The 12,197-nt window shown below is 39.3% G+C and overlaps 1 protein-coding gene across 1 annotated transcript; it reads left to right on the top strand.

Annotated features, from left to right (window-relative positions):
* Window positions 1–255: 255 nt before the first annotated feature.
* NCEH1 (neutral cholesterol ester hydrolase 1) lies at window positions 256–8,643 on the top strand. The gene is made up of 4 exons (XM_026854871.1): window positions 256–363; window positions 2,262–2,331; window positions 4,691–4,862; window positions 6,302–8,643. Exons 2-4 carry the CDS (start codon window positions 2,294–2,296, stop codon window positions 6,917–6,919), a joined length of 828 nt encoding a protein of 275 aa, XP_026710672.1. The 5' UTR covers window positions 256–363; window positions 2,262–2,293; the 3' UTR covers window positions 6,920–8,643.
* The last annotated feature ends 3,554 nt before the right edge of the window (window positions 8,644–12,197 follow it).

The following is a 12,197-nucleotide window of genomic DNA, read 5'->3' as shown; positions in this document are numbered from 1 at the left end:
CTAAGGATCCATATTCGTTTTCATACAGGACTTGCCCTTTGGAGACGGTTGCATTAAACATCAATGCGGTATCGTATGATATGCTCTGAAGTAACAGAAATCTCTTTTTTCCTTCTTTTTATTTTTTTTCCTAGTGTCACCTGATTCACTATCTGAGACTCAGCCATCACTTGATAATTCTGAATTATTTGATTTGTACTTTTGACAAGCTGAAGTCTGTCTCCTCCGAAGACATTAACATCACAGATGCTGTTTTCGACGGGGTGGAAGTCAGAGTATTTGAACCTCCTGCGAAACGAGATGAAAGGCTCAAGCGCAGCGTTGTTTACATCCACGGAGGGGGCTGGGCCTTGGCAAGTGCAAGTATGTCTCTGCCAGTAATTAAATAGGATGTTGGTCTGGTTTTCTCCTAACAGGAGAAGCCAAAAGCCGTTTTTCCTGCCAGGGATGATAGTTTTGCTAAGATGTACCTGAATTCAGTAGTAACTGTCTCCACGCTGGTAGATCAGCTCTAAGAAGAGAGGGGAGGAAAGTATTGTGAACACGCTGCAGAAATGCATATCTTATCTGCACATGAGCTGTGAAAGGACCGAAAGGTTAATTTTGTTACATCCTGAGGGACAAAATAGCTTATTGTTTAAATTCCTGGGATGTCTGGATGGGCTGTTTGGGCCAGTCCCCCATTTTCTGTGGTCGTGCGCAAAAGTCAGTCCTTGGTGATCAGGATCCAGGGACGGACTATGTGTAAGGGTTTTGCCCTGTTTTCAGGCAATAATTAGCAAAAAAGTGAGCTGGCCAGCATTACACCTAACAGCTGCTGGTGTTTGGCTCTCCAATAGCACATACTTGGGAATACATGCTGCTGATCCCAGACAGTGGGCAAGGTGAGAGAGGAAATGGGTAGAGGTGGGTTACTGTCCCGTGGTCTGGTCCCCTCCCTTAGGGGACCACTGCACCACTAGCAGAAATTACCTTGAAAATTAATGCTATTTAGTCCAGTTAACTTGGAAGCCATAAACATCATCAGGGAAAGTAAGGTACAGCTATAGACAACGATAAGCTAACCACCGATCCTTCCACATCATACAGGAGGAGAAAAGCCTCGGGAGGAGAAAGGGCATGTGGTTCTCATGGCTTCTCCAGGATCCAGATCTGATAGGAGTCTTCCGCCTTTTCCTTCCCCATTGCTCCCATGACATGAAGTCCACACAGCCCTGATGCATTCTGTGGTTTCATCTATAGAAAAAGAATATTAATGGGGTTTTCTGAAGTGTTCCAAAACAAACACTATATTGATTTTATTTGGACTATGCATGTGTATACCACTTAGACTGTGATTTAAGTGAGATTTTGGTTCCTAAATAATTTTCAAATATGTCCTTCACATGCCTTTGGAAATCCTAATCTCCTTGTTCTGCAATCCTGTAGCAGTTAAAAATTTTACCCCTCTTTCTACAGAGGAAATATGCTTCGAGTTGGGTTTTCTTAGGCCTGCCTAAGGAATGTTTGTTAGCATCCTGTCCATCTCATTTGTTGTGTAACAGTTTGCCTGTGACTCTTGTTGTGCAAAAAGTTTATATTAAATTACTGTGCTTTGTTCAGATGACTATAACTCAGCTATGTCAGATGCTATCCTTGAGTCCCAGATGCAGAAGTTGATGGCACAAATGTTACAGCTAAATATTAAATTCTAAGACTAGATACTTTAGAAAATGCTTAGTGTCTTAGTGTATTTTATAATACCAGGAACCGGCGATTAAGTAACTGGAAAGGAATAAAATTAAAGAAAATCAGTCCATTGATAAATACGATAGCTGTGATTAATCCTCCCTTAAATGAGTAGTTCAGTTGACATTAATAGGGAAATTCATCTGAAGCTAAGCAATACACACTATAATAAAATGAACAGCAAGCAGTGACTCATACAGTGATAACTGTCTCTGGATGCTAATGCCCCCAAGTCACTGGGTACCTTAAATTTTGCCCAACTGAGAAAATTGTGATACGTGGATGAAATGACATGCCCCAGGTCACCAAGAAACAGATGAGAAAGAAAGCAATAAACTGCAGGACTTCTCAAGGCGTGAATTATGATCCTTCTGCTACAATATGTATTTGGCACTTCATTGCAAGCTGATCTCATTTGCTTTGCTTATATTTGTACCATGTCTTTACATTTTCTGAGAAGGCTTATGTATAGCTTTGTAAATATTGACATAAATGGACTTGTATGTCCCTAACACCATGTCCTTTCGTTCCAGGAACAAGCCTTTATAACAATCTCTGCAGAATCATGGCCGAATCTCTCAATGCTGTAGTTGTCTCAGTTGAGTGAGTAATCTAAAACTGATCAAGTAATTTTGAGGTATTAGAAATATGTAACGTAGTTCTTGTAGCTTTTCCCTTTTAATGGTTTCCATATAAGGCTTTAACTTGGACAATAATTCTCTGCCAGTCTGATATTTTTATCCCTTAAAATGACAACAAATTGAAATGGTATCAAAAATTCATTTGGATTTCTGATTATTTTAGAAGGCAGGAATGTGGGAAAAGAAAGTAGCACTGAATTCAGTTGGACAAATACTAAAATGCAAATGTTAGGAATGTAGCTGCATGTAAGGAATGCAGCTAAAACCTGAGATCACTCAAGTGCCAACCTATGATTCTGTAAATACTTGTGAACTTAAAAATAATCTAATTAAAAAACCAAACACGTTTGGACATGACATATACCTGAAGGAAGGCTGAACCCAATCTCTGTGCCTCCTCATGTAGCAAGAGGGACTTTTCCCATCCTCAGTGGCTACTCCCACTGCTGCAAGGTATATTTTTTAATATATATTTTTGTATATACAATATTAAAAATATATAGACACCTTCCCTGAAGTCTGTCTATAAACCACAGTTTCTAAGTCATGTTGAGCAAGGGTCTGCAACATAAAAATTATGAAATCATTTTACCCCTGCTCATTAACCAGAATATACCGTGAAGTCTGGCAGTTTCCTGCTGCTTTCACAATCTCCTGCTGTTTCAGTCATCTCATTTAAGCCTTGTACTCCACTCAAGAGTGGAGGACTGCCAGGGTGCCAGACAACAGAGAAGCAGGGCTGCTTTTTTTAACTCCCTGAACAATTGCAAGGTAAACAAACCTCTCAACTAGCTAACTACATTACTTAAATGACTCCAACTTGATTGGTACTTTTCCCATCCTTATTGTCAACTTCAATATTTTCTTTCCCAAACGCAATTACTTGATAAAACTACTCAAGTTTCCCACCTGCAGTTGATTACATACCAAACTCTGTGATCTAATTGCAACTTAATTATATGGAGTTGATGTTACTCATTCACTACTTATAGCATACTTTAAAGGGTCGCTTTTGGTTTTTTACTTTGTTGTTTATTAGTAGAAACAATGAAAAATAAAAAAGCAGCTGTTGGTTATTCTGGATGAACGGTGATCACACTATTGAAAAGGTCCTTATTATTCCTCTTCTGATTTATGGTGGTATAATTCTGCCTGTTTCTCTGAGTTATTGTTTACCTCTTCTACTTAGCCATTATATCTTTCAGTCAAGGCGTTTGTACTCAATTAGTGAAGACTAATTAGATTTCTTATTGGTTTAATTGCACATCTCGCTTTCATGATAAATGCACAGTCTGTTACGCAGTTTTGTAAGGAGTTCCCAGAGGACTCTTTCATATTCTTTGTAGCTGATGCAATATATAGATTGCTTTCTGAAAGCAGGTCAAATCTGGAGTTTGAAATGCTTTTTGTGTAACTGAAGTTTCAATTTTATTCTGCATATGAAACTTTTTTTAGCTTAAGATCCTGAAGAAAATGTTTTGAATCAGAAAACTGGATTTTGTTTTGCTTGTTTTGCTCAGCTCTACTGACAATACGTAAAATCTGTTGTTTGAAAAGCTACAAACAGAAGATGTGCTTTTTACCATAAGGCCTAGCAACAACTCTTAGATTACAAATGATTCCGTAAATATGAACAGACTTCTCCTGTACTGTTATTTAGAAACTGAGAAAAATCTCATGAATGGGACTCAGCTGTTGGCTCTTCCTGGGCAGATTGTTTTCTCTGTGCCTCAGTCTCTCCACCTGTGCAATGGGTATATTCCTGCTCCTCTCTGAGATAAAGGAGTTACTGACTCTGTTGCATGGAAGCAAACTGGTATTCATGACTGTTCATTTCCTGGCACAAAGGTATAGCAAGGTTCATTCTCTCCTGAGCAGAGGTAAAAATTTGGGAAACGGAACTGCTTAGGTGTTTGGCTCCGTGAAATCTCTTGGGTGTGTATGACTTACGCTCCCTTGTACTAGTTATGGTGTGGATTTGGATCAAAACCAGCCTAATTGTAATGACTCCCTTGCCAAGGTGTTTTAAATATTCATTCATTTTTACAATGTATGATGAAGTCCTCTATTGGGAAATCCTAGGAAAGTGCTGCATAATTTTATACTGTCTTGGTATTATTCATATCTAGTAGGTTCATATTAATCTTTCAGAATTAGAGCATTAATTATAAGATTAAGTATTACACACATCATATTTTTCCTGTAATATTTATCCTAATGAAATAGTTATTTGCCATTAAGGAATACCTGATACCACCTATTAATCCTGAAAGAGAGGTACACTGACGGTAATAATTGTGTCTCATCTCTTTTCTTTGTAGATACAGGCTGGTACCAGAGGTGTGCTTCCCTGAGCAATTCCATGATGCTCTTCGTGCTACTAAGCATTTTTTGCAGCCTGATGTCTTAGCTGAGTATTCAGTTGACCCAAGTCGAATTGCAATTTCTGGCGATAGTGCAGGAGGAAATTTGGCAGCTGCTGTGTGTCAGCAGGTAATACCCAGTGTCTGTTATGTGTTACACTACGACAGTCCCTAATTCAGTGATGCGTATAGTATAGGTTGACAGATTCTTTGTGCTGCATCATCACAAGGTGATGTGCCAACCCTAAAGACAGAATGGTAGAAAGCCAGCAGCTAGTCACTTTACAGAAGAAAAAATGAGTCAGTCACAATATGAATCACATTGCTTGCAATGTCTTACTACAGTTATGAGTTGTTATGGGGCAGATTTTAAGAGCAAGTAGCTAAATTACTTTTTTCACCCCTTTTGCTGGGTGAATTACTTATTTTTCTAAGTAGGTAACGAGGCACATTTGTAATTTAGCAATTTAGCTTCCTATTTTTTGATGCTTGTCTCTGAAAATATGGTTTTATTTATTTCAAATACAAATGAAGGACAAAAATTACAATAAATAAAGCTTAATTCCTCTGTTAAATTGTCTTCCTGTAGCAGTTTGCAATTTTAAGGAAATTTCTTTTGTGTATCTGCAGTTTAAATGTGATCTGAATTTAATCTAGTAAAGATTTTAAAGGCAGCCTGGGGCAACTAATAATATTTTTCATGGTTGAGTGAAATATTATTATTAGCTTTTTTGTATTGCCATAACCATTGGTGATAAGAAAGCTGATACCATGTCCAGACAACTAATTATCATGACAACCCTGCAATATTGAATAAGGGTGAAAAAATTAATAAGAGACAATTACACTAAAAGTCTCAATGTTGAAGACTGATAAACACTGATAGTACCATGTTTTGGAAAAAGCATTCCTAATTCATTTTCCTGATGCATAATTCTTTTATAGCAAGATGAGATATGGTAGAGAACTGTGTATCTTACGTAGAAGATGAAGCAAAACAAGCGTTTGCTGATTTTTCCAATAAAAGAATTAGGGAGCACCTAATGTATAATTGGTAGGCTCAAATCAAATGCAGCGGCAGGGCCAAGTCAAACAGAGAGAGGTGCTTCTGCACGTGGTGAGCCTTTGCTAGAGAAAACTGTGGATGCCAGCAATTTGCATTTGCTGAAAAACAGATAAACGCATGGAAGAAGAATCCATGAAGAGCTGTTAAAAGCAAGAACAGCTCCTTTGATTCAGGAAGTCCCTCAGTTGCCAGTTGTTAAACTGGGCACTGTGTTAGAGAAATGCCACTTTACACTTTTCTTTTTTACTTACTCCCTTCAGTAGATTTCTGCCACTGATTTCTGTTGGAGACAAGGTACTGGGTCTGCCTGAATGGCCACCCTTACAAGAGAAGTAGTAGTTCAGGCTGCTAATATTTCAGACAAAAGAGCAACATTATCTGCAGAAGAGCAGAATTCAGCCTAAAAATTGTCAAAGGAATGGTTGTTTGTATGAAGTTCGAGGTTGGTAGTGTAATGTTTATTTTCTTTATAATCCCAGTTCTGTCCTGTATTTTTTTCGCAGCTTAGCAAAGATGAGCATTTGACCATCAGACCGAAACTGCAGGCCTTAATTTATCCAGTCCTTCAGGCATTTGACTTCAATACACCTTCTTATCAGCAGAACATGAATATGCCCGTCCTTCCTCGTTATGTCATGATCAACTATTGGATAGATTATTTCAACGGTAATTATGACTTGGCTCACTCACTGGTGATCAACAACCACACTGCTCTTGACGTTGGCCAAGCTCTCTCTTTCAGAGGACGTCTGAACTGGACATCTCTATTGCCTTCATCCTTCAAAAAGAACTACAAGCCTGTAATACAAACCACGGGCAAGGCTGAAATCATCCGGGAGATACCAGCGCTGCTTGATGTACGCGCAGTCCCACTCCTTGCAGAAAATGAAACTCTGCAGTTGCAGCCAAAGACTTACATCCTGACCTGTGAGAACGACGTCCTGCGAGATGACGGGGCGATGTACGCCAAGCGCTTGGAGCACGCCGGCGTGGAAGTCACGCTCGATCACTTTGATGACTGCTTTCATGGCTGCATGATATTCACCATTTGGCCTACTGATTTCTCTGCGGGCGTTCAGACCAGGAACAGCTATATAAAATGGCTGGATGAAAACCTCTGAAGAGACAGTCTCTCTAGAAGTCACAGGGTGTGCAACTCTGGCTTCTGTTCTTGTTAAAGAGCAAACAATGAAAAAGTGCACTTTTCCAAATTCTGACTGCATCCCTTCAGCTGCAGCTGCTGGGATTTACACACCACTGACTACAGCATTCACTAGCTCGATTGGCCTTGCCCAGCAAAGCATTTTGAGAAATACTTTTTCAAACTTTGATTCTTTTTTTTTTTTTTTCTTCCCACCTTCTTTCAGATGACTACTGCCAAGCATAAACAATGTTGAGCAGGGAGATCAGCATTCCTGTAGCATTCTTAACTTCTGCAGCTTTCAAGCTTTGACTCTTAATTAGGCACAAAGGCCTCAGTTTTCAAATGATGTGAGGTAAAGCCAACCACCTACATCTACATCTGAATATGTAAAAATGAGAGCCAGGTTTCAACAGTGGTGAGCACTTGATGTCAAAGAAAGTGTGAGCACTCTTATCTTTGACAGCAGAGCCATGCATTTGAATGTCAAGCATTGATTTAGGTGTTGGCTTTTAGACACGCAGACAAATGGTTCGTTTACATTTAAAAAAAAATAAAAGCAAAAAAAAATAAAAGCAAGCTCTTCTGGGCAGTTAAGATGATGCCAGGCAAGTCTTAGCCAAACATGTAATTCAGCTTTGGAATTTGGCCTTTATTGCCTTTTAGTTATTTATATTTTATAAAATCACAGGACTAAATATATTTTCAATAACAAGTATTATAGCATACATACAAATATGTGGGATAAAATATGTGTAGCAGCAGAATCCAGGTTGCTTATGTGAGCGAACTTCAAAGCTGACTACTTATTTGGCTAAAGCCTCAGTTGTATGACCCCCTTACAGAAAATGCTGAGCTTACTAAAAATAATCTGCTGTGTGGTTTGCACTAATGTTTGTAATTAATAGTAGAAGGTTTTGTTCATTGGCTTTTATTTTGTGCTTGTAGTGTTTATTATATTTCATGTTTCCTGGAAGGAGGGAAGCAAGCAAACAGAAGTGGGCTCTCATCTATACACAAGATTTAAATCTGAAGTTTGCAGCTAAACTTTGTCTGTCTTGGAGACTAATGCAAAACACTAGGCAAGATGATCTCACTGGTGTGCTACAACAACAACAAAAAAAGTTTTAGCCAGTCTGTAAAATTCAGACAAGCAGGACAAGGAAGCAAATCCACTTGTGACAGTGTATATTGCCCAGGATGCTTATGGCTTGCAGAAATAAAGGTTTTGTCAAAAGCCCAGTGCCTCTAGGCACAGAGGAGAGAATGGTTGACCCATGACTAAACTAATGGATTAAATTCATCCTCAGCTTTACCACAGACTTTCTGTGGGAGAACAACTTAATCTCCTTATGCCTCACTTTCTTCTTCTGCAAGAGACGGAGGGGTATTTTCCTACCTCACAAAGGAGTTGTGAAACAGAATCCACAGGTGTTGGTGAAGCACAGGGATGTGATGGTGACTGGTAGGCACTGAACAGCTCCCGTGGCTCTTGATTTTCCATCCTTCTCTCATAGCAGGCTCCAAGGATTGTGCCCCATGGCGGGTGGTGCTGCTAGGCTGCGGGTCCTCCTGGGCAGTTAGCTCATCTCTGTCCTCGCTCCTGTCAAAGTACCATAAGGTGAGGCTTCTTGGCCATTGGGAGATCATGACAAAGACAATTTCATTAGAGCTTTTCTTATGGCAGGATTCTGAAAAGTTCTTAAAAAAAAAAAAATAAATAAGAGAGAATGGCTTTGCTGAATCATTGCTTCCTAGAAACCTCATGTTGTTAATGTGGTTGTATGTATTAAGAAAAGCTATTAATGAGACAAGGCCTCGATGTTGGTAGGCTCAGTCATGCAGGCTAAAACTCATTTCTGGGCATAGGTTCACACGGAGGTCACAAGCCAAAGCTTTTTCAACAGTGGTCAGATTGTTCTTCCATTTAGATCATTACAAAGACTTGGTGGAATTAGAGCAGCCAAGTGACAGTTGGAATCAGGATAAATTTTGGACAAGATATCCAACTAACACTGTAGAATACTTCAGACTTTTTTTCTGAATTTAAACACTGTTTCCTCCTGTCCCCCGTAAACACAACTTCAGTAGATACAATTTACACTTAAAATAGACAGCAACCAAAGTTATGTCCATTCTAAAGACAAATTACTAATCTTGAAGAACGGTCCGCTCCAGCATCCTTTCCACTGTATGGAAACAGCTCCATTTACTTGGCTTTAGACCATGACTTAGAGTCGAAAAATATCGTTAAACTGAGTTGAAACAACAGGCTTCTTCCTGGCTTTCCCACTGTAAGAGTAAACCCATGTCAGAAAAGATCTCATTTATATCCACCTGCCATCTTTAAAAGATAGTAGTAACTGTAGTACTGGGAAAAAAAGTGGTTAATATTGCTATAAATTCTGTAATAATTAAGTTTGCCTGAGAGCTGTCTGCAAAGCTTTAGATCAACATTTGTTTATAGCAAAGTTAGAAATATCTGCTGTGACGCTATAATATAATTGCTGCTGGGTTTTTTAACTGAAATGAAACGGAGAGCTGGAATATATATTCATGGAGCTGGCTGTAAATTTCCTTCATGCACTGAAGCACATTAAAGTCTTGGCACAAAAAATTCTAGTAAGTATATAACTGGACTGAATGTGTTTACTAAGTCATCACCAGCTTGATATGACATCCAAGATCGCAACACAGCTTGGATGAGATGTTACAGTATTAGCTAGTTCTGTCAAAATATCTTGACTACTTTTGTCATGCAGCTGTATGGTTTAAGTACGTGATAGCTGCAAAGATATGTGATGGATCCTATAACATATAAAAAGAGGTCTAAGTTTCAGCTATAAAAAAAAAAACCTTTTAGTGTATAGCTGCACAAGACACTTGATTAAAATTCAGTGTAGACCTTGGAGTAAGTGTTAGTCCAAACTAAGCTTTCCTCCTACTTTTCCTTTGTTCTCCTTTGCATGCAGTTCCCGAGCCCAAAGTTGAAAGTTTTGGGTTGTTTCCAGCTGAGCTGCTGCAAGCTCCCAGCAGCAGAGCACTAACTCAGCTGAGAGCTCATCCGGGCTGGCAGGCAGGGCTCCAGAAAGCTGATGCCTGCTAGCAAGAGATTAAGATTAATGCATGTTACAACACTTCGATTTGTTCATGTGTTTAGTCCTAAAGTGTCTCCTTTAGTCTCCCGAAGTGTTTCCTCGGGCATACCTAGCACCTTCATTCCTTGGTTATTTCCCAAAGCGGTTTAGGGCACTTCGCGCGCTGTAGGATCAGATCAAGTATTTGTAACAATATTTCACCTGTCTGTAGTAAAAAGTCAGTCTTCTAAAGAAAAGAAGTTTATCTACTTCTCTTTTCGTTATATCAATGAGTATGGCTAGCTACTTTTTGTAGATAGCTTTTTTTTTTTTTCCCCTCCTATAATTAGACTTTATCCATTGCAAGAATATCTTGTTCCTAATGGCCATCAAAGCATTCCAATGTAAGCTTAAAAAAAAAACCCCACAAACCCAAAACTCACAGAACCTATAGTCATTTGTGTCCTACTGCCATAGACCTCAGAACTATATTAGCAGGTCTCCAGTGTTTTGGCCAATATTCACAGGAATAAATGAAGGTTTTGTCTCCCTAGCTTAGGACCTCTTAAAGCATGGGCGTTCGGCGTTTCTGAAAACCCAAACCCATTTAAAGATGTTTCATGGTCATAAAAATCACAAATAAGTTGAATTTCCTAACCTTCATGCAAGTAATTCCAAAATCGCATCCCTGACCTAAGCAGAAAGGCCATTGTGAGTTTTAAGCCCTACAAACTAAAAAGAAATGCTTTATCTTTAAAACATTGTTTTGTAGTGTTTGGGCCTCTATTTTTTTAATCACTTAACAAACTTTCTTAGAAACTTTTTCCAATGAAAATGTTAGAAGTGGATTAACCTGTGTTAAACCTTTTAAGCTGCTATAACTGTAACAATGATGTTAAACAAAACCAGCTGATTTAATATTCTCTTATTTATGATGCTCAAAACCCGAAAGTACAACATACTGATGTGAATGCATTCGATGTCTTATGCATGATCATTTTTTGCCTCTTTCCTTGTGCAGGGGGAAAGATCTTGTAAGATCTAATTAGCAAGTGTGATTGAGATGTGCTATCAAAACGAAGAACAAATAAACAAAGTGAAACATATCTGTAATTTTTTCTTTTCATCCTAGGACTACTGGTTTTATTTTCCGATGTCCGTTTCCAGTTTGAGTTTTCACTTAGCAGAGGTCGGTGACACAAAACGGGAGACCTCAGAGTTCCTGAAGAAATGCTGAACCAAAGCCAAGGTGGTTGTTTTCAAGGCAGGAAACCTTGTCTGTGTGTCCGTGGGCTGTGAGGGTGACCTCCTTGTACTTCATAATCAAATGATTTATGGTGACCACGTCTGCTGGTGTTGAATAGTACACAATACCTGCACTAGTGCTGTTCTTCTCTTTCAAGAAGAGAGCGAGACTTGCGTTCTTCCGTCTGATCTATAAACACATTTTTATATGTTTATAGATTATGTATATGTTTTAAATCTGGTTTAGCCAGTGAAAGTCCTGGTTCCTTTTTCATTCCTATTTGCCTTCCTTTCACATTCTTTCTTTCTGAACTGTTACCCAGTTTTTTCCCCTGCTCTCTCATTTATTAGTGGTCATTGCAGCATTACTTTTGAAACATCCTAATGTGGGGGTTTGCCATTTTGTCCAGCAGGGTCCAGTGACTTTCACAAAATATAAAGCTTTTCTCCTGCTGAAAAAAGTGCTGGGGAAAAAAGCTTCAAAGGACTTACAAGCCTATTTTTAAGTCAGCAGGACTCATAGGCCTGCTTGCATTAAATTGAATGCATTAAAACCAGGCTGAGACTCATAGAACACTTTTTTCCAGTTATGTTTTTGTAGATTCAGTAAGAAGTCTGACTGTGCGGGGCTTGGCAATGCCAGGGCCGTGTCTCCCACGGCTGGGTGCAGCTGTGCACATCATCACAGGCCAGGTGCTGCTGCGGGGGGATGCACAGCCAGTGCCCACTGGAGGGCTTGCTGCCGACTGTGCTGCACTGAGCTGCCACCCCAGGACTGACAAAGTGTCCGCCACAAAATCCTCAGCAGCACCTTCAAATGGCATTAGATCAGTATGCGAGGCGTCTTAATTCAAGTGTTAATCTGCCATAGATACAGCACACGATTTTTTGCAGAACTATGGTGCTGTTGAGTATGAGACATCCACTGGGGCTGGC

This window comes from Athene cunicularia, assembly GCF_003259725.1.
Source record: "Athene cunicularia isolate RWA chromosome 9 unlocalized genomic scaffold, athCun1 chr9_part1, whole genome shotgun sequence".
Lineage (NCBI taxonomy): Eukaryota > Metazoa > Chordata > Aves > Strigiformes > Strigidae > Athene > Athene cunicularia.
Note: the sequence above shows the minus strand (reverse complement) of the source record. Positions and strands in the feature narration are given on the sequence as shown.

Bases quoted from the DNA above. Each gene is read 5' to 3' on its own strand.
- NCEH1 (XM_026854871.1), top strand. From the start codon at position 2,294: ATGGCCGAATCTCTCAATGCTGTAGTTGTCTCAGTTGA. The intron at 2,332-4,690 runs GTGAGTAATCTA...TTTTCTTTGTAG, and splicing joins GCTGTAGTTGTCTCAGTTGA to ATACAGGCTGGTACCAGAGG. The intron at 4,863-6,301 runs GTAATACCCAGT...TTTTTTTCGCAG, and splicing joins CAGCTGCTGTGTGTCAGCAG to CTTAGCAAAGATGAGCATTT.